Genomic DNA, 20027 nt, shown 5'->3' with positions numbered 1-20027 from the left:
TGTACAAATTTTCCTCATATTCAACATGGAATTTACAACTGGAATTTCACAGGTCGAGCGGCGATGGTGCATATTCGGCTGCCTGTTTGTCAGAAAATGCGACGATGTACGTGTAAAATGCAATTGTAATTTGCGTTTCATTACACTGACAGTGCAAAGCCATTGCTGTGTAATATATTTTGTGTGAGTGTGTTGTATCATAGTGCATTGCGATAAATAAATTTTTAGCCTGAGAAGAATCATTTTACCCGCTGTATTGTCTACGCAAATGCAATAGCTAATTGCATACTCTACGGCGCGGGAATGAGAGAATTTCCACGGATCTCGCGAAATCGCGGATTCAAATCCGCCCAGGGTTGATTTTGTGAAAACGTCTAATCCGTTGAGCGCAAATTTGGGGGTTAGAAGATGTATCAAATTTGCATTTTACAGTCGCAAACAGTACCTTCATTATTAATAACATTGTAGATATAGTTTTGCTTTACAATATAGAGCACGGCTTAGTCAGCTGTTTGAGATTGTCAAGAACGGTTGGCCAGTGTGTGGCGTTTATTTGACCTGCAAGTTGTGTGTGTATGTATGCCGCGGGCGTGCTATGCAGCCGTATATAGTACGCAGATGCGATTTGCATGCGTAGTAACATCAAACAGCTCCAGCCCGTCACAGGGTGGGGAGGGGCCCGAGGCTTGAGGGCTTGTTCTATGAGAGTAACAGCCGGCCCAGGGCTACTGGCGACTGTTTTCAGCATTCTTGCCCAACGAAATTGCTGTTTAAAATACATAACGCATAAAAGGTGGTGTCGCGAACCTGCCTTTTCGGTGACGCTTTGAAAAGCGATAAATAAAAAATTGATGTTGGCCGATCGCGCCGCTAGCTCCTAAGGGTGTTAAGAATATTTATAGTCGTGTGGCAAGAAGGATTTTTGGGGCTAACTTTGGCGTACAAATAAAGCGGTTCCTTTCCTGATGTCTGATCAGCTGTGGGTCTCAGCAGACTTGCTTGCAGGCAGGACAGGCGCTAAAGTTGTTGCAATATTACCAAAATAATATGGGCATAAATAATATATAGTAAAGCTAGAAATTCTGTCATTTCACCTCTTTTCAAAAATCATAATTAAACAACAATGAAAGCGGATTAGTTTGCATTAGCTAGGGGAGGGACATTCTAATAATGAGAGGGGGGTTCTTTACTCCCAACTCGTACCTTGGTAAACAATTCCAAATACTATTATTGCAAAAGGCTAAAGGAAAGGAAGCAGTTTTTGAGTCATTTCTCCAAAGTTCACACCACCCAGTACTTAATCCACAACTGATATCATGTGTTTAATTTAGTCTATTGGCCACTTGTCTGATCTTTATTAGGTCAAGTGTGAACGATACTCCACCTGAAAGATTTGAGATTAGCCCTTTGTGTCGTGGAGTGCTACACATGCCTATCATAAGTCGTAAAATTGCTCTTTTTGGCCACGGAGATAGCCGATGCGTACAAGTTACGTCACTTCCGACATGCTCGGGTTAGAGAATGCGTTCTCTCTCTTTTTCGCCGCCATAGCGAATTTCGTTGTCTGGTTGTTGCTTCTCCAATAGATTTACTCTTCCCGACGTTGGTGTACTCCGAGCCTGGTTCCCCCAGCTGGTTTTCTGCAGTGTAATCCCCAGGGGCTCAAATGAATCGCCATTAAAATACCCTACAAGATGTACGCTCAACAATGTGCTTTCTGTTGTTTTTTGGCGTGCCGATCTTACGTTAAATGGTGTCAGAAGTGGGATGGCGTCTTTTACCCCTGAGGAGGATCCTGAACGGCCCCTGAAAAGGATCCTGAACTGCAATATTTGGATGAGGCTTGACGACTCGCATTGACATTTGAAGTGATTCACATTTAGTCTAACTATCTTAAATTTGGATATATTCAGTGATAGTTGAGGAAAACCGTGGACTAGAGTTGCCAAGAGGTATACGTCTAGCACCCTCTTGTGTGATTCATGACGAGAGTGGTAAAGTAATAGTTCAAGTTAGGGTTAAGTTAGCAAATTTCTCCGATGCTGATGCTTATCTTCGTCCCAGGACACCGATAGGGGTACTGAGTGCTGCTGAACCCGAATCAAAAGTGGATGTGGTTCAGGTGGGTGTTTCTGAGATGGAAGTGAGAATGAAGTCGGACGAAACGGTCATGTCTAAGTATACGGATGATCTTCTGTCTAGAATGGAAATGAATGGAGACTTGACTGATCAACAGAAGCATCAAGTGGAAGAGGTCATTCAGAAGCACAAGCACGTTTTTAGCATGTCGGAGCTTGACATTGGGTATTGTGACATGATCGAACATCAGATCAACACCACAGATGCTATTCCAATCAGGATTCCACACCGCAGAGTGCCACCGCACATGTGGTCCGAAGTGAGGGAGTAACTCAGACAGTCGTTAGACACTGGCGTAATCCAAGAATCCAGCAGTCTATATGCGTTGCCAGTGGTATTGGTAAAGAAAAAGGATGGTTCCTTGAGAATATGTTGTGATTACCAAGCGCTGAATTCAAGGACTAGGAAAGATGCCTACCCATTACCTCGTATAGAAGAAGCATTAGGTTTGTTAAAAGATGCACAGTACTTTTGAAGTTTGGACTTAGTGCATGGGTTTAACCAGATTCCTATGGCTAGTAAGGACATAGAGAAAACCGCTTTTCGAGTGGATACAGGTGGTCTATATGACACCCGCAGAATGCCTTTTGGCCTCACCGGCGTCCCAGCTACATTAATGAGATTAATGGATAAGTTGCTCGGAGAACAAAACTTTCAAACGATCCTCATCTATTTGGACGATATCCTCATTTTTGGAGAACTTTTGAGGAGACGTTAGAGCGTCTGGAGATGGGGCTCACAAAATTGTTTAAGGCAAATTTAAAAGTAAAACCCGAGAAACGTCAGCTGTTTAAGACTAAACTTAGATATCTTGGGCACACTGTCTCGTCAGGTGATATAAGACCGGATCCTGAGAAAGTATCAGCTGTGAAGGAGTGGCCAACTCCTAAAACTGAGATGGAGTTGAGAGGATTTTTTGGTTTGGCCGGGTATTACCGCCGCTTTGTGCCTGATTTTGCTAAGACGGCTGCACCCCTACACGCATTGTTGAAGGGACCAAAGAAGAAGAAACGTCATCAGGCAGTGTGTGTTGTCCCAGGTATTGGCGCATGGGACTCTACTTGTGACAGAGCTTTTACTGAGCTCAAGAAGAAGCTGATAGTTCCCCTATTGGGTTACCCTGATTTCACAAAACCTTAAATCTTGGAGGTAGATGCCAGCAATCTAGGATTGGGCGCCGTTCTCTCTCAAGAACAGGAAGGTAAAGGTGTTGTTCTGGGATATGATAGCAAAGCTCTCCGAGAAAGTGAGAAGAACATGAGCAACTACAGTAGCTGTAAACGAACTTTTGGGCGTAAAATGGGCTGTCACCGAAAAGTACAAGGATCTGTTGTTGGGAATTGAATGTTTGGTCTATACTGACAATGACCCACTTACGTACATCCAGTCAACGACAGCAAAACTTGGTGCCACGGAACTTAGACGGGTTGCAGAGTTGGCAAACTACACTCTTGTTATCAAACACCGATCTGGCCGTGTCAACAAGACAGCAGACTCCTTAAGTCGGAAGACGTCTCACACTCAAGAAACTGCTCATTTGGAATCCTTAGCAGTACCCAAAGACGTAAAAATCTAACTCCAGAATGTTGTTCAGTGTGTATGGATGGATCAAATGAAGGCATCACCTCGGAAGATACCACCAGTGACCCCATTGTGTCTGCAAACGAGATAATGTCAGTTTTACAAGCAGATGACCCTTGCATCGGGCAAATCATACGGCTGTGGTCGCTCAGACCTGTTACAAATGCTAGGCTACAGAAGGAAAATCGTGGTGTACGAAAACTCATGAGAAGGGATGATCAACTCACTTGTGAAGAGGGAGTGTTTTATCGACTGTGTAGAGAGGGTGGTGACATTGTTAAGCAAGTTTTGCTACCAGAAGTATTGAAAGTGGAAGTTTTGAAACAAGTACATGACGAAATGGGTCATCATGGGTCAGACCGTTGTTTCAGTCTCCTTCGGAGTAGGTGTTATTGGGTTGGTATGGCCCAATACATTAAGGTATACTGTGCTTCATGTACAAGATGCTTGCTTGGAAAAGAAGAGTTTGTCCGTCCAACTATTGGATCTGCTATTGCGAAAGAACCTTTGGAAATAGTCGCCATGGATTTCAGTTTTGGAGCCTGGTACAAGAAACATTAAAAATGTATTGGTAGTCACGGACGTATACACCTACAAGTTCATTCAGGCGTTTCCAATAAAAGACCAGACAGCTTCAAATGTGGCGAGAATTCTGTTCAAGGAGTGGTTCCTGTAATATGGTGTTTCTAAGCGACTTCATAGTGACCAAGGTCGCAATTTTGAAGGGAAAGTGATCGAGGCGTTATGTAGACTATATGTTGTTGTGAAAACTAATACTGCCCCTTATCACGCACAAGGAAATGGTAACTGTGAACTATTTAATCATACGATGCATAATCTGCTCAGGACACTGTCACCGGAAAAGAAGCGGAAATGGCCAGAGTTGCTACCAGAACTTATTTACTCTTACAATTGTACACCACACTCAACTACGGGATATTCCCCTCACTATCTCTTCTTTGGCCGTGAACCGAGACTACCTGTGGACTCCTTACTAGCTAAAGCGGACGAAAGCATAGATGAAGACTGGGTCGTTGATCATCACAAGCGATTAACGGATGCATTACACATAGTACAAGGACAGAACAGGCCGTGTTAAAGAGACAGCAACGTGTTAATTCGAAGTCAAACGATCAACCACTTGTTGTAGGTGCCAGAGTGTTTGTGAAAAATCACTTTAGGTTACGTCATAAGATCCAGGACATATGGAATCCTATCCCATACAAGATTGTCGAAATACTTGACAATAATGTATACGTAATTGAATCTTTGGAGGACAATGGACAGAAAAGCGTACACCGTTCAGAGTTACTGGATACTAGAGTGTTAGCGGATGTGGTGAATAACGGTCATGTATTAATGTCCTCTGAGGAACTAGATAGTCGTAAAGATAGTGATCTTGACGATGAGTGGATAGAATTGCGTGCATTAGATACTAAGGAGAATTTACCTCCAGATACAGCTTTGGAACCGAGAGCAAAGGACACTACGGAGGAGTTGTCTTCCTATACTGTTCCGGAACTGGGTGCAGGGAACACTACGGAGGAATTGCCTCCCGATACAGCGTCAGACCTTAGTGCAGAGGAAGCTTCAGAATTAAGTGTAGAGGATATCCAGGAGGATTGGCCTTTCAAAGCAGCCTTGGAGAATGAAGAACATAAAGGAGATCTTGATGCACAGTCAGGGTGTGAATATGTCACAACGACACATAAATCTACGCGTTCTACAGCAGGATCACATTCGAATGTGCATAAATTACCGGTGTCTGCAGTTAATCAGGACGTAGTGAGTTTTGCAGATGCACGGGTTCTAGCAAACATCAGTGAGACTCAACTGCTTTTGGTTCAGATGTTGGCTGGTGTGAAGCCAAGAACTTCGTCATAGTTATTACTTGAAATATTACTGTTGATTACTACTTCTGTTTTTTTGTATTAATATTGTCAGAGATGACAATATTTAAGTGGGGGAGTGTGGGCGATACTCCACCTGAAACATTTGAGATTACCCCTTTGTGTCGTGGAGTGCTACACATGCCTATTGTAAGTAGTAAGATTGCCCTTTTTGGCCAAGGAGATATAGCCAATAGCCAATGCGTACAAGTTGCGTCACTTCCGACATGCTCGGGTTAGAGAATGTGTTCTCTCTCATTTTCGCTGCCATAGTGAATTTCGTTGTCTGGTTGTTGTTTTCCAATAGATTTACTCTTCCGGACGTTGGTGTACTTCGAGCCTGGTTCCCCCAGCTGGTTTACTGCAATGTAATCCCCAGGGGGTCAAATGAATCGCCATTAAAATACCCTACAAGATTAACGCTCAACAATGTACTTTCTGTTGTCTTCTGGCGTGCTGATCTTACGTTTACACAAGGATAGCAAAAATCCAGATCAGTTAGGTACGGACTAGCGAGCTCTCATTTTTCAAGCCTCAATTAGTGAATGACAACAAACTATGAACATTTGGCATAACATGAATGTTACTAATTACTGTCAACATGTTACTGCTGGTTGTAATGCCCCTAGGTAGGTGTCCCCAATCGTAAGAAATTATGCAGGTATCCCTTTGATGAGTAAAAGAAAACAGAACAAAGCTGTTATCACCAAAGTCACCTAAGAATAAAGTATCAAATATGTTTATCCTTAAAAGCATTCACAGTATTTTACATACAGAATACTAATGTTCCTGCAAATAACTTGCATATATTGAGATCATTCTACATTTTTGCCTGTCCTCTAGACTATTAATGATTCAGCAGTTGTCATTTAAGAATAACAGTCTATTATTGATCTACAATCACGGATATCGTGGCACTTTAGGTTTTGCACACAGCCATTCCACCACTAGATGATTGCAGCTGCCAATGATAGCACAAGTTTATACAAAAAAGTTATGCTCCAAGGTGACATTGTTGTCATGAGTGAGCATTCACCCCAAAAAGTCTTGCGATGACAGTTGTTATGTCCACTCCCTCATTACAACAACTGGTATGCCACGTAATGACTGCGTTCAGAAATAATTTTGCTTTCTACACCTAGGGCATATGCTTGAGCATGTTTTAACTATCACAGTTCAGGATAACTTTGTTCGCCGACTACCCAAATATGCAGAGCAAAGACTAGTAAGCAAAACTGTTGTGCACATAAAAACCATTTGCTCATCATGACACTTCAAAACTATCTTCATTACTTATTAACAGATGACAAATTTGCACATCCCTGATCTATGTATACCTGTATACTTCACATTTAATGTAATTATCACATGCCGTCTATCTACATATTTATGCCAATTATATGATTCTATCCACATGCCCATATTATTTACTGTTATCAACTTATGCCGGTGCATGTGTTCGACTTTGAAATCTCATGATAATATCAAGAGACGTGGTTGCACCTCGTAACTAAATCGATAATGCTTAGTTATTCTGTCTTAGATGGGGGTTGGTTTCTAATCCTTCTCTGCCCTCCTACCTGGGTAAGCCTGAAATATTTGGCCAAAATTTGTTTTCATAATTCCTGATGTGACAAGCAGACATGCACAGATGCTATGTCACCGTTATCATTCTCTATTTCTCTATGTGATGTCACCACCCTCGATGCTTTTATGTGACGTCTGCCACCCTCTGTATCACATCAATGTCACCACCCTCAATGTGACATCACCACCTTTTGTATTACGTAAACACCTTCCACGTGATGTCTGCCATTCAGTGTAACGTCACCACCCTCATTGTGGTGTAACCACCCTTTGTGTGACATCATCACCCATTGTGTGATGTCATCACCTATTGTGTGACGTCATCGCACCTTGTGTAACATCACCACCCTTTGTGTGATGTTATCACCCTCCATATGACGGCTTCCACTACCACGCGTTGTCCGGCCCTTCGTCGGTCATCAGTGTCTGCATGCGCTCCTGATAGAGGTTCTTTGCGTAGTTGATCTTGTTAGCGATCTTGCTGGCAACAGCTCCGCTCGCGCACTCCACGGCTGGTGACTGCTGGTCGTCAGCCGGATCACCATAGTCAACGAGCTGCTGCACGTTCGGCTTCTTGCTCAGGTCTGTCATCAGCGAAATGATCGCATGAGAAGACTTAAGGTGCATTCTCATCAGTATAATAAAAATATCCAATATACACATAGGGGCGTGGCTAGTGGGGTGGGGAGAAAGGGGGGGGGCAAAGGAAGTTGCCCCAACCCAACGTAGATACTATTACATGGTTAATAGCCAATGGTGGACTGCCTTTTTAGCAAACTGTTGTCAGAGTATTGTCATGACGGATTCAACCAAATGTATATCAGATGCTCTACTATAAGCCTGTAATTATTTATTTAAAGTTCGGGACAGATGGCAGCACTGTGTTACTTACATAATATTATGTAGTGCTTGCTGCCGGTGCCGCAACCCTCCGATCTGTGGTGGCACTGCTGCAGCTCTGACATGCTCACCAGCAGAAAGATGTTCTTATGTTGACGTGGGCCGCATAGGAAGTACACGTTCTCACTGGTGATGAGACAGTGGATCTGTTGCGCAACGCCTGTTTGTTCATATGCAATCAACCTATATGTGGAGAATTGCACAACCATGAGTACGTTACACGCTACGGCTACATTATCATCTCAACAACCACAATATCTTCTTTGCAAAAGTGGTAAACTTCTGTCGTTCTACAGCACTGTAGGAATTGGTTATAGAAATAGTTAGATATCGTTGCGCAAACCGAGAATCTATTTAATAATGATTTCGTTATCTTTTCAATCACCATATTTTATTTTATTTATCTATTAAATTATGTAAGCGCTCACATTTCGCTGTAGTTGTTGCGGTTGAGGCTAAAGAGGAAGCGCTGTTGTTCAGCCTGCACCTGAGAGTAGTGCTGGTCTTCAGCCTGCACCTGAGAGTAGCGCTGGTCTTCAGCCTGCACCTGAGAGTTTCAGCCTGCACCTGAGAGTAGCGCTGGTCTTCAGCCTGCACCTGAGAGTAGCGCTGGTCTTCAGCCTGCACCTGAGAGGAGCACTGCAACGTGTCCGCCGCCAACGAGCCTCCGACGCCAGAGCTGCAACGTGTCGGCTGAACACGCTGTCGTGCAGACAAATGACCGATGATCAGCACCAATATAATGTACAAACTAAAATAGTACTGTAACGCAACCAACCTGTGCCATATTGCATGGTGTGGCTAATCAGTGTGGCAAGGACGAATAGTTTATATGTAAACACGTCTTTACTGTGCGAGCTCAGTGCTTTCATAAATGTTGATTTAACATTACATTTTATACTGAGTGTGTAACATATATATGTTCACTGCAACTCACATGCCGATGAAACACATCCAGATTGCATTATACATTGTCTTGTAACATATTGGTGATTTATGCCATGCTCTTTAAGTGTCCCAATTTTTGTTTTGAATTTTGATTCAGGTTTAATGTGTGGTTCATTAGGCCTAAAATTCTTTTTAGAATTTAATGCTGAATGTGCTGAGATTGTTGTAGTACCTGGAACTCTTGCTGGCTATTGCTGCGGCTACCTTTGCTGATGGCGAGTGCTGTACCAGAAGCCATGTCCAAAATCCCAACCGTTGGCTTGGTTACCACCCCAGCAAGCCCCTTTCCAAGCCCCGTAATTAGACCCTTGACAAAATTCCAAGACACATTGTAGCAATTTCAATGTACAAACAAATGATAGTGTCAATGACACTGTAGCTCACCTGGGGTGTGATAGAAGAGGAAGGGGGTATATAAAGCAAGAGTATATATGGGAGAACTCCCATTATATAACATAGCTACTCTTGATAATGATATATGCATAAGTTTTGATGCGAAAATAAATGTTTCGGATCTGAAAGTCTAAAATCTTGACGAGAGATGGGGCTACGCCTAAATGATCGCCATTTTGGTTTTCGAATATTGCGCAAATAAAAACAATAAAATATTCCAGTCAAATTACTGTAACGAAGAATCTAAAATACAATATTACACGTATATAGGTACGATTGTAGAGTTGTTAACCAGTTAGACGAAATAAACGTAATAGGATGTTGTCATCTCTCCCATAGGAGTAACAACTGTTTTGGGGCTAGCCTTACACATTCACATACCAAAATTTAACATAGTCGAATGAATTTAGATGGCCATTTTAATTTTTGCCAAAAAGTGGGCGTGGCTCGAAAGTAGGTCGACTGGCGCGCTCCAAAATAGGACGTTCAAATCTCTCCCATAGGAGTAACAACTGTATGCAATTTGAAACATGTTGGTCAAACGGTTCTTGAGTTATCGTTGAACGTAGGCAGACACTGAAATGTATAGTGAAATTGCCAAAATCTACCTAATTTGCATAATTAAAAAAAATATAAAAACCTGTGTGATATGTTTTGGGGCCAGTCCTTATATGCATTCACATACTAGAAATGAGCAAAATCCGTTGAAACTGAACTGACTTATGTTCATTTCCTCTTGCCAAAAAGTGGACGTGGCTCGAAAGTAGGTCGCCGGGCGTGCTCCAAAATAGGACGTTCAAACCTCTCGGATAGGAGTAACAACTATATGCAATTTGAAACATGTGGGTTAAACGGTTCTTGAGTTATCGTTGATCGTAGCCAAATGTTGACGGATGGACGGACGTAAGACGGACGACACCCCATGACAATAGCTCATCTTGTCGATGTCAAGGCGAGCTAAAAATGAGCTTTTTTCATTTTCTATAATACGGTTTAGTTCTCAACTTTATTATAGACCTCTTAACCTACCGCGACTCCATCCTTAGCAGCACCCTCTATGGGCTGCATAAATACGCCCGCGAGACCGCCAACGACTCCAATTCCCAGGCCCTGCAGTCCAGCCTTTAGATGTGCCCCACTGCTACCAGAGTGCACTCTGACCTCCTCGCGCATCTCCTGGTGTCTCTGATCCATAGAAACTTTTCCCAGTGTGTCAGACAACGAACCAGTAAACTGCAACACAGCAACAGCCATTCTTGTAGATCATTTCATAAGATGAAGCACCACACATGATAAGCCGAGTTCATTAGCTTTATGACCTGCACTAACTAAAAATAGTTAAATAACATTTAGCTGCGGAGAAGGGTAGTGATGCGTGCACACGTTGCATAAAATCAACTATCGCTGCATTAGCTGAAAGGTACTGTACTGGAAAGAAACCGTAGCTAGCACGGAAGCTGGCTGGTGGTAACTGAGAGACAGAAACTACACGAGAGGGAATCAGAGCCAGTACTGTACTCAGACGTGACAGAGAGACAGAAATCATGTGAGGTCGTGGGTGAGCATAGTACTGAGTAGACAAACCTTGGCAGTGGAGTTGGAGACTCCGTGGGCGACCAGCCGACCACAGGCACTTAGGACAGTCAGTAAAAACTGAAAATAATATGAACGCACATTGACATGTAGCATAGAAGTTACACAAGGGTTTGAATGAAAGAATTTAGAGTAAAATAATCAAAGTCAAAGTATATAATTTGTGTTCACCAAAAGATATATATTGCTTACAAATGCTACAGGTCGCTAACAGTACACGCCACACGGATGCCAGCTTTTCAGTCTCGTTCGTCTTTGTTCCCCTCCAGTCAAGTCCAGTCCCATCGACTCCCCGAAATCTCTATTTATATTCAAATCCCCACCAATCACAAACAAGCTAAACTCTTTCCAGCCAATCAAGCACGACTACCCGTTCTTTGTTCACCTGGTTCGCGCCAAAACCCACATGTGCATAAACATATGTAATCAATCTACCCCGTCTAGACTAAATCCCTAAACTACACGCTACATCACACACGCAACCTAGTTTTAACCTACATGCTAACTAACTGACTCTACCCAGCCCAAGGCTATTTACAGCTAAAGTTAAGTCTATCTACAATTACTAATAAATGTAACATCTGAAAACCACATGTTACATACAAATACTACCGTACCTCTCAATTACAGTTCCACTGTTGTGTCACTGTATATCAACTTTCCTTTATAAAAACTAACGCCGAACGCTCCCGCACTCGCCGCTGCGAGTGTGCTGTACGTGTCGCCATTATAATGATAATAATGTAATACCGCGGAAAGACAGAAATAAATATACACATGACTAAGCATTTGTTCTATTTTGGGATACAGGCTAGCTGTGTAAAGTTATAACTCTGGACTAGACAGTGGTAGAATTAGCCAATTACAGGCAGTAGCGTAAAACGGAGTGACCAGAAACAATAGGTAGGCGGGTCTACAAATGTCGGTATATAACCGCGTGTTTGACTAGAGACAGGATCGGAGAGAGAGTGAGAAAGAGAGGGTTGAGATATACTACGCATTGGTTAGAGAATAGTGCGACACAGCAATAACCTCATAAGTTATGATGTTACTCGGCACCTCTAGTGTACGCGGTTGCCCTGCTATGGGCGTATACATAGTTAAGGCAGAGCAATTAAAGAGAATAACTGGATATCGTACACCATTGTTGTTATATGTTCCTTATAATCTGTGTTTGATAGACGTTAGCAAAGGGTGTAACATAAACACTCACGATTAAACACTAATACGATCACGGGTAGCAAATGCTCATCCCTACACTGGTGCTTGACCAGCGCGTACATTTTGCTAAACGTCTTTTTTCGATGTTCTTTTTTCGATGTTGCTAAACGTCTTTTTAGGATGTTGCTATATTGCTATGTTGATTTACTATGTGTAAACATATGTGTTTTTTTTTACACTGAGTGGTTCTGTCACACGAACAACCGTTCATTCTTGAGAGTTGTCAAAAGTGTTTGAACATCACCGCACCACCGTGTGTTTCACCATTGTCGTCGCAGACAGTGCATCGTTATTCTTGTAAATAGCTACGGAGTTCGTTGTCTGCATATTTCTGTATTTTTTCATGCGATTGCTGATGCATATTTTGGCGGAGCGTATGCCGTATACTACATGATATCGTGAATATCAAGCCTTCATTGATTTTACTACTCTAGCCACTGCTTTTCCTGCCTGTCGTCTCTCTGTCTAATTTGTCTTTCATTTTCACTCGTTCCCCTCCTTTTTGTAACCATACCATTGTGTTCGTCATGGCAAACCCTCGTCAGCAACTTCAAGATCCGTAACACCTGTCTGATATTAACATTGATCGTCCGGTGGAATCTGTTTCCTCCGAGGATGACGAGGTTTCCTTTCCAACAAGCAGTATGAAACAATTAATTAAAGAAGTTCAAAGTTTATTGTTGTTGGGAGGTTACCCAACATTCAATGGTTGTGATGATAGCCCGGTCTCTTTTGGAGAGTGGCTGAAATCGCTTAACCAGTTATTACTTATATTAGATGAAACAACTGACAAACGTCGTGTTCAACTTGCGCTGCGTTTACTCAGTGATGAGCCGGCTAGTTATGCTGTGGAGATTTTTACCATGTAAGGCCTAACCGGCTATTGAATGGGCACATTTTATACATATTTTGCAACAACAATATACGGATTCGAGTGAGGTACCTGTAGCATTACAAAAGTTTAAGAAAGCTAAGCAACGCTCGTCTGAGTCGGTGCAGGTGTTTGCCAAACGTTTGGAGAACCATGCACGATTTGCGTTCGGTATCATTACTGACACGGATACGGTTCGCAATATTCGACTCATTGAACAACTTATTGATGGTATTTCGTCCAAATCTCTAAAGCGTACGTTAGTTTGGCAAAAACCATCATCTTTTATTAAAGCTGTGCAACTGGATAATGCTGAAAGTGCGCGTGATTTGGAAGTGAGAATTCGCTCACAGAAGCCTGAAATTACCGAGGTTTCACAAATTACGGCGACTAATGCACAGACTATCCAACAGCAGATAGCGGATTTGAGACAAATCGTAGCTGATTTATCGCAAACACGCAGGGCTGAGGCTGCAGCTGACAATGTAAATACGCGGACTGCTAATAGCGGGCGCGCGGGGCAATTCACGCCTCTGCCACCACGCTATAATACACGTATGTCTAACCCATGACAATTTGACTGTTCACCTTTGTCTTATCAATCACCTCCGCCACCATCTTATCCCTACCGCTCCGCTCCGCAACGCCTTCAATCCTTTCAGTCACGGTCGTTTCAATCACCGCCTCCATACCCACCACGCCAGCTACCGTTCACTCCAGCACCAAATACCCGTTATTCATACACGCCAGACAACCGCCCTATCTGTGCTTTATCTAATCAATCCTGACATATGTAGAGAAACTGCCATCTTCAACAACGGGGACCTACCTCGTATACGCCGTGGGTAAATGCAAATGCTACGTTCATGACGAGACGTTGAAAGTTGCTTCGATAGTAGAAAAGTCTCACGATCGAATGCACAGGCCTGCATCGGCTTTTAATGACAATACCACACCGTGTTGCTATGTCAAATTTGGGGATGTTTCTGTAAACGCTTTACTGGATACAGGGTCGCCTGTTTCCCTACTTAATAACGAATTGTGGGCTGAATTAAAAGAACGTTATCAAAAAGATTTTTCTCGGGATAGTACGCAAATTCTAAATTCAGCAAGCGGTCACCATTTGTTTGTGCTGGGTCGCGTAAATTTACCGGTGTAAATTGCTAGTCATACTGTTTTTCAGGTATTCTATATTGTTCATAATTTCACACATACGGCATTACTTGGTTTTAATTTTATGACGCGACATCGCATTAATTTAAATTGCGCACATAATTTGCTAACGATTAATAATACCACTGTGCGTATGTTAACATATGCAACTGCTTCCTGTGCACGTGTCACGCTGTGTAAATCCATTGTGTTGCCCCCAAAAGCAACTCGTGGTGTCCACTGTGTTTACTTATTGTCTACGTCTTCGCATACTCAGCCACCAGTTCCCCACCCAAACCATCTGCGTATCGTTATTCCTTTGTATAATCCGTAATCTCGCCTGCTACACGTAATTAGAGGAACAACCCTGCAGCTGCGTACATCTTCACTCGTTACACCTACTCCCCTCCTGTGTTGTTGATGCCACCCAGTACAAGTGTTTCACCCGCACACCAATTATCCACGCCATAAATGTTTCACTTCACGCCCAAATTCCCCACCCCGTCTTTCGTCAACACGCTTGACCCATACCCATGCTTCAAGCACGTTGCATAATCTCCCTTCCACACCCTCCCGCGGCCGCACACATGATTCCCACGCCGTATGCATGCTGCTAATGTCCATTAGCTTTCCCATCACATTTGCACCTATTGTCAGCACTAAACCACTTGTATCTCATACGCAACCTATGTATGTTTCCCACGCCGCAGCGTCTCAAGCACCTTTTCCGCGCACTCTCATTAATTTATCTGTAACATTTACTAATAATACCACAGCTGTGTCTCTTTATAGCTCTCTATATATATAAGCCTCCGCCCCCCCATGTAGAACACCCTCCGCATGTCAATATTGTTCAAACCACTTTCACACTCTCCCCTCCACTTTCTACCCCTTCTGTCATTTCGCACGCCAATCTTAAAAACCACCCTGTTGTGTCAGTCAACATGGGCAGACCGGTCGTAAGCACGCCGCGTAAACCAGTCAGCAGTGACTCGGAGCGGCTGAGCGTTGTTGACAATGGCACCTCATTGCCGCCTAACGAGCTCGCACACAGCGTTATGAGTCGAAATTATCAAGTGTTTAAAATTGGAACATCTCAGCAGTCGACAACTTACAGAAATCCGCTCGCTAATTACACACAATGCAGACTTGTTTGCTATTAAAGATGGTGACCTCAGACCAGGTACACACTTTGTTACCATGGCTGTCGATACACAAGGCGACCTGGCCATAGCACAAAAAGCTTATCGTACACCTTTGTTACAACGCCAAGCATTGCAAACACATATAGACAGACTTTTACGAGCTGGCGTAATTTCAGAGGGCTCAAGCGTATGGTCAAGTCCCGTGTTTATAGTTACAAAAAAACATGATTCACTGGGTCGGATGATTGTCGATTACAGGCAACTTAATCGGGTGACTAAGTTTATTGTATACATTTTCCCGCGAATAGAGAACATACTCGCATCTCTTGGTAACGCTCAGTGTTTTTCCACTTTAGATTTAAAGAGCGGGTATTTTCAAATACCTATGGATCCAATCGACAAACACAAAACTTGTATAGTTACACATAATTCAAGTCATACCTCGAAAAATTACCATTTGGTTTGAAAAATGCGCCTAGCGTCCTTCAAAAATGATTAAATAGAGTTTTAACAGGTTTACATGACACATGTGCTATTCCTTATATCAATGACATCATTATTTTCTTTTCCTTTTTTTTAGCACATACGAGACCTACAAACTGTGTTCGATCGCTTGTGTTCTGCACATTTGAAATTAAATCCTAGTAAGTCTGTTTTTCTTAAAGAAACTGTTCTTTATCTAGGTCACACGATCTCAGCGGCCGGCATTTCACCCAACCCCAAAAAGATTACGGCAATACATAATTTAAAACCGCCAAAAACAGTTAAGCAAATTCGCTCATTTCTTGGTTTAGCATCATACTACCGTTCCCATATACACAATTTCGTGCGAATCGCCGCGCTGTTGGTAAAATTATAAAGAAACATGTTCGCTATGTCTGGGACAATAGCGCACAGCAGTGGAAAAAATACACGGAAGCGGCGGGCGAAATTGCCCCCGAAGTTCCAAAAAGAGCTTCCGAAAATGTTATTATGGGGGCAACAGTTAAAAAGAAAACTGTTCGAAATCGCCCCCGAAATTGCACGCATCGAAGTTAAGGCATTATCATTGGTTACACCATCCGCAGCTGCAAAAACTGCTGCAAACCCCACAATGCCTGTCTCGGTTATGCAGTTGCAATAGCGATTGTGTATGCTTGACCTGCCAGCCAACCGTTCGCGATCGCAATCACATCATTCCCGCATATACGTGTAACGGAGCCGGTTTCACCATAGCTTATTAATTACTGTTAGTTTGGGCATGAGGCCGTGCAGGTCGCGTTGGCGACAAGCCAAGGGGAAATAGATATTCGATGCGCGCGATACAGCGTGAGGGTAATAGGAGAAGCAATAAGTTAGCTAACGACGTCAACAGAGGGGCCGAGTGCAGGATAATCTATTATAACCCGCAGCCGGCGCATGTCGTGACCAGGGAGGTCAAACAACAAGTTCAGGTACATTTAAGAGCGCCGCGACAAGAAGCAGAAGGCACTTCCTCTCTATTTGGTTGACTGTCATTCACGTGTAGTTATACGCATCCAGCCGTACGTTTCTGCTCTCTACTCACTATTGCATCATGACCAATACAATTGTTTGTGGTACGTTACTTTACTAGTTCGTGTTTGCTTCTTGTTTTACGCTGTTGCTATGCTTACTCCTACGGCTCTTTCCCCACACCCTAGAAGTACGAGGTTACATTTGGTGCCGTGATCTAAGGAATCTCGAGCTTTGTGTTGCACGCGTGTTAGTGCTGGGGTCATTCGAAGTTGAGCTACGAGCAAATTTCTATGGTTAGTGAGAACGTAAGCTATCAGTGACTATTAGTTATGCTCATATGTCGCATTTCCGCCCTGGGTATAGGAGTAATTATAGTTAAGTAGTTATGGCTAGACTTTAATTTGTATATTTAACTGCGAAACTCACGGCATGACCCATCAACCTGCATCACGGCTTTTTAATTTAGAGGAGTTGGCCACCCTCTTCAAATTCTCTGCAGCCATGCATAGATACGGCAGCAGGCTCGCTAAGTCGAACTTTATGGAGTGCAGAGGTGAGGCAATCCATACCATGGTTCATGGGGGATCGCTCGGTAGTTGGCCCGACATTTACTGATTGGCGAGCCACATTAGAGTGGGCCCAGGTCGAGTTAAGTTTGCACGACAGCACGTTAAAACAATTTGCGTTGTCTACAGTAGGGGGTCATGCCGCGGAGTTTTGTAGTTGCTTGAAACGCCGGCGATTGAGTGGAAAGACCTCAGTGAGAAGCTCAATAAGCAATTTGCCGATCCATTGCAAGAGTAGCAAGCGCTTCATGAACTGAAGTCTTTCCGTCAACAGCGAGGGGAGCATATAAGGCGATGTCGTTGGAGAAGATTCAAACGGCAGAGGTACAAAAACAACTCGCCGACGAATTTCTAGATGGCCTCTAATCCATCCCCACGCAGAAAATGCTTCTTGCTCATAAGCCGCAGACGCTATCGTAAGCTATCGAATTAGCCGCTAACGAAGCGTATATAGAGGCGGGTTTAGCAATGTGATTATGCAATAGAGTGATTGGTAGCGTTTCTCACATGGCAGCGATGGAGAGCGGAGAGCCCATGGAAGTTAGCACAGTCGCGGCCGGTACGGGCACCGTGCTGGTGGCTGTGTTGCGTAATTTGTGTTCATTAATGACGCAAAGCGAAATGCGGCACGATGGTAATGTATGGGGCCACGTAACGCGCCGCGGTTTAATTACCAGAATAACGGTGAGAGATCCGTGCCCCCTAGTCATTGGGTTGCCCTCGCGACCCGGGCACGTATCGGATATCTGCCTAACCCAGCTTCACAACCTGGCTCGGTAGAATTTCGACCACCCGTTTCACTACATCGCGGGCGAGTGGCGATGTGAGATGATGTATGCTTTAACTGCGGGCGCCGGGGACATTTCGCACGGGATTGTCGGCTAAATATGCTTAATAGACAGCCGGAAAATGCGCCCCCACCACTTATGCAGCGTCGGCAGTAGAGATAGGTGGGGGTTTATTGTGTAGCGAGGCGACTGAGGCACACAGAACCTGTACGCCAATGTGTACAATTTAGATAAGGCCTTTGAGTCTGTCGGCATTAGTCGATACTGGTAGTGATGTCACGTTAGTTAGTTACAATGCATGAAACCGATTAACGCGGAGTGTGCGTTCGAAGGCGGGTTTTGTGCCAGCGGTACAATGCGCCACTCATTTGGTATCAATATCAGGCCAGCAGTTGAGTATGGTCGGGGTCACCTCCCTTAAGATTACCTTAGGGAGGGTTACAGCAGAACATGACTGCTACGTCGTTCATCGACTACTGAGAAATTTCGTACTAGGAGCAGATTTTCTCGCCCACGTGCGCGTACTCATTGATTTAAATGCGGGGATATTGCGCATAGGGGCCAGCGTCGTTCCCTTGAGAATGCCTAACGGCCATGGGTGGTCACCATCTGCGCAGTTAGCAATGCTTTACTTTGGTTGCAGTGGCCTTGCATAAGTGTGTCTTACGGGTATCTAGAGGTATTCAGGAGGGTACCTTACTATGTATACAGGGGTCGCCAGGCCTTAAGACTTTTTGTTGCAACCAGAACCAAATAGTCACACCTACGATGGCGATAGTATCAGCTGATCATACTGTGGAATGCGTTATTAAGAACGGCTCAAGTACGCCAAGGTGCCTACTAAAGAATGTAGTAATTGCCTCAGTAGAGCCTACAAAAGCACACATGCTGTGGTGCGCGCTATATGCTCGGGGAGTGGAGGTTTAAACTCCGTACCCCGTCGACTTACAACTGGCGGCACACCGTTTGATCATGCTATGCTAGTTCGGCATGTTACTTATCCACGGCAGAGGGCAACGTTACTCACATTTCTACAGAATCACGATCGTACCTTTGCACATACGGACGCTCAATTGGGATGCACGCACCTGTTTCACTTTTAAATTAATACAGGAAATGCGAAGCCAATAACAACTTGTCCTTATCGTATGTCTTTAGATCAACAAGAGAAAGTGCAAAAGGAGGCATTGAAGTTGCTAAAAATGGGATTATACGGCCCTCAATGAGCCCTTGGTCTAGTGGCGTTCTACTAGTAAAGAAGAAATCAGGAGAATTAAGACTGCATTGATTATAGGAGAATGAATACGGTTACGTGCACTGACACATATCAATTACTGCTCATAGAGGACGTGGTGCAGGCTCTCAGGTCCGCTAAAATATTTACCACCCTGGATTTGAGGTCCGGATATTTTCAAGTTCCTGTTGACTCCGCGGACATCCCCAAGACGTGCTTCGTTACTTCACAAGGTGCCGCGGATAACGTTAGGACACCGTTTGGCTGTAAAAATGCGCCGTTGCATTTTCAAAGATTATTAGATTATGTACTTAGAGGGGCTACTTTTTAGCTGTAAAAATGCGCCTTCGCATTTTCAAAGATTATTAGATAATGTACTTAGAGGGCTACGTCACAAATGCGCGTTGGCCTATATCGATGACATATGTATCTACTCCCCTGATTTCGAGGAGACCATCCGCTGACCGCTGTGGAGACGTGCGCCGGGCCTCGAATTTGGCGCACGTCTCCACTGCGGACAGCGCTTCATAATTGAACATCCCCG

General features: G+C 43.7%; 2 protein-coding genes across 2 annotated transcripts in view; one reads left to right on the top strand and one right to left on the bottom strand.

Moving 5' to 3' along the window:
- The window catches only part of LOC106807892, a 43483-nt gene that overhangs the window by 1941 nt on the left and 21515 nt on the right, over positions 1 to 20027 (top strand). The window lies entirely within an intron of this gene.
- On the bottom strand, positions 10370 to 11475 carry LOC106807893 (vacuolar protein sorting-associated protein 13D-like). Its single transcript, XM_014810400.1, has 2 exons — positions 11022 to 11475; positions 10370 to 10670 (listed from the first exon to the last, which is right to left on the bottom strand). The coding sequence occupies exons 1-2, from the start codon at positions 11124 to 11126 to the stop codon at positions 10458 to 10460; spliced, it is 318 nt and encodes a 105-aa protein (XP_014665886.1). The 5' UTR covers positions 11127 to 11475; the 3' UTR covers positions 10370 to 10457.

Source organism: Priapulus caudatus, unplaced genomic scaffold (assembly GCF_000485595.1).
Source record: "Priapulus caudatus unplaced genomic scaffold, Priapulus_caudatus-5.0.1 Scaffold240, whole genome shotgun sequence".
NCBI classification, from domain to species: domain Eukaryota; kingdom Metazoa; phylum Priapulida; class Priapulimorpha; order Priapulimorphida; family Priapulidae; genus Priapulus; species Priapulus caudatus.
This window is presented reverse-complemented; position numbering and strand designations above follow the sequence as displayed.

Excerpts from the sequence above, each read along its gene's own strand:
- LOC106807893 (XM_014810400.1), bottom strand. The coding sequence starts at position 11,126 with ATGCTACATGTCAATGTGCGTTCATATTATTTTCAGTTTTTACTGACT. Across the intron at positions 10,671-11,021 it reads TCTCCAACTCCACTGCCAAG|TTTACTGGTTCGTTGTCTGA; the intron begins GTTTGTCTACTC and ends GCTGTGTTGCAG.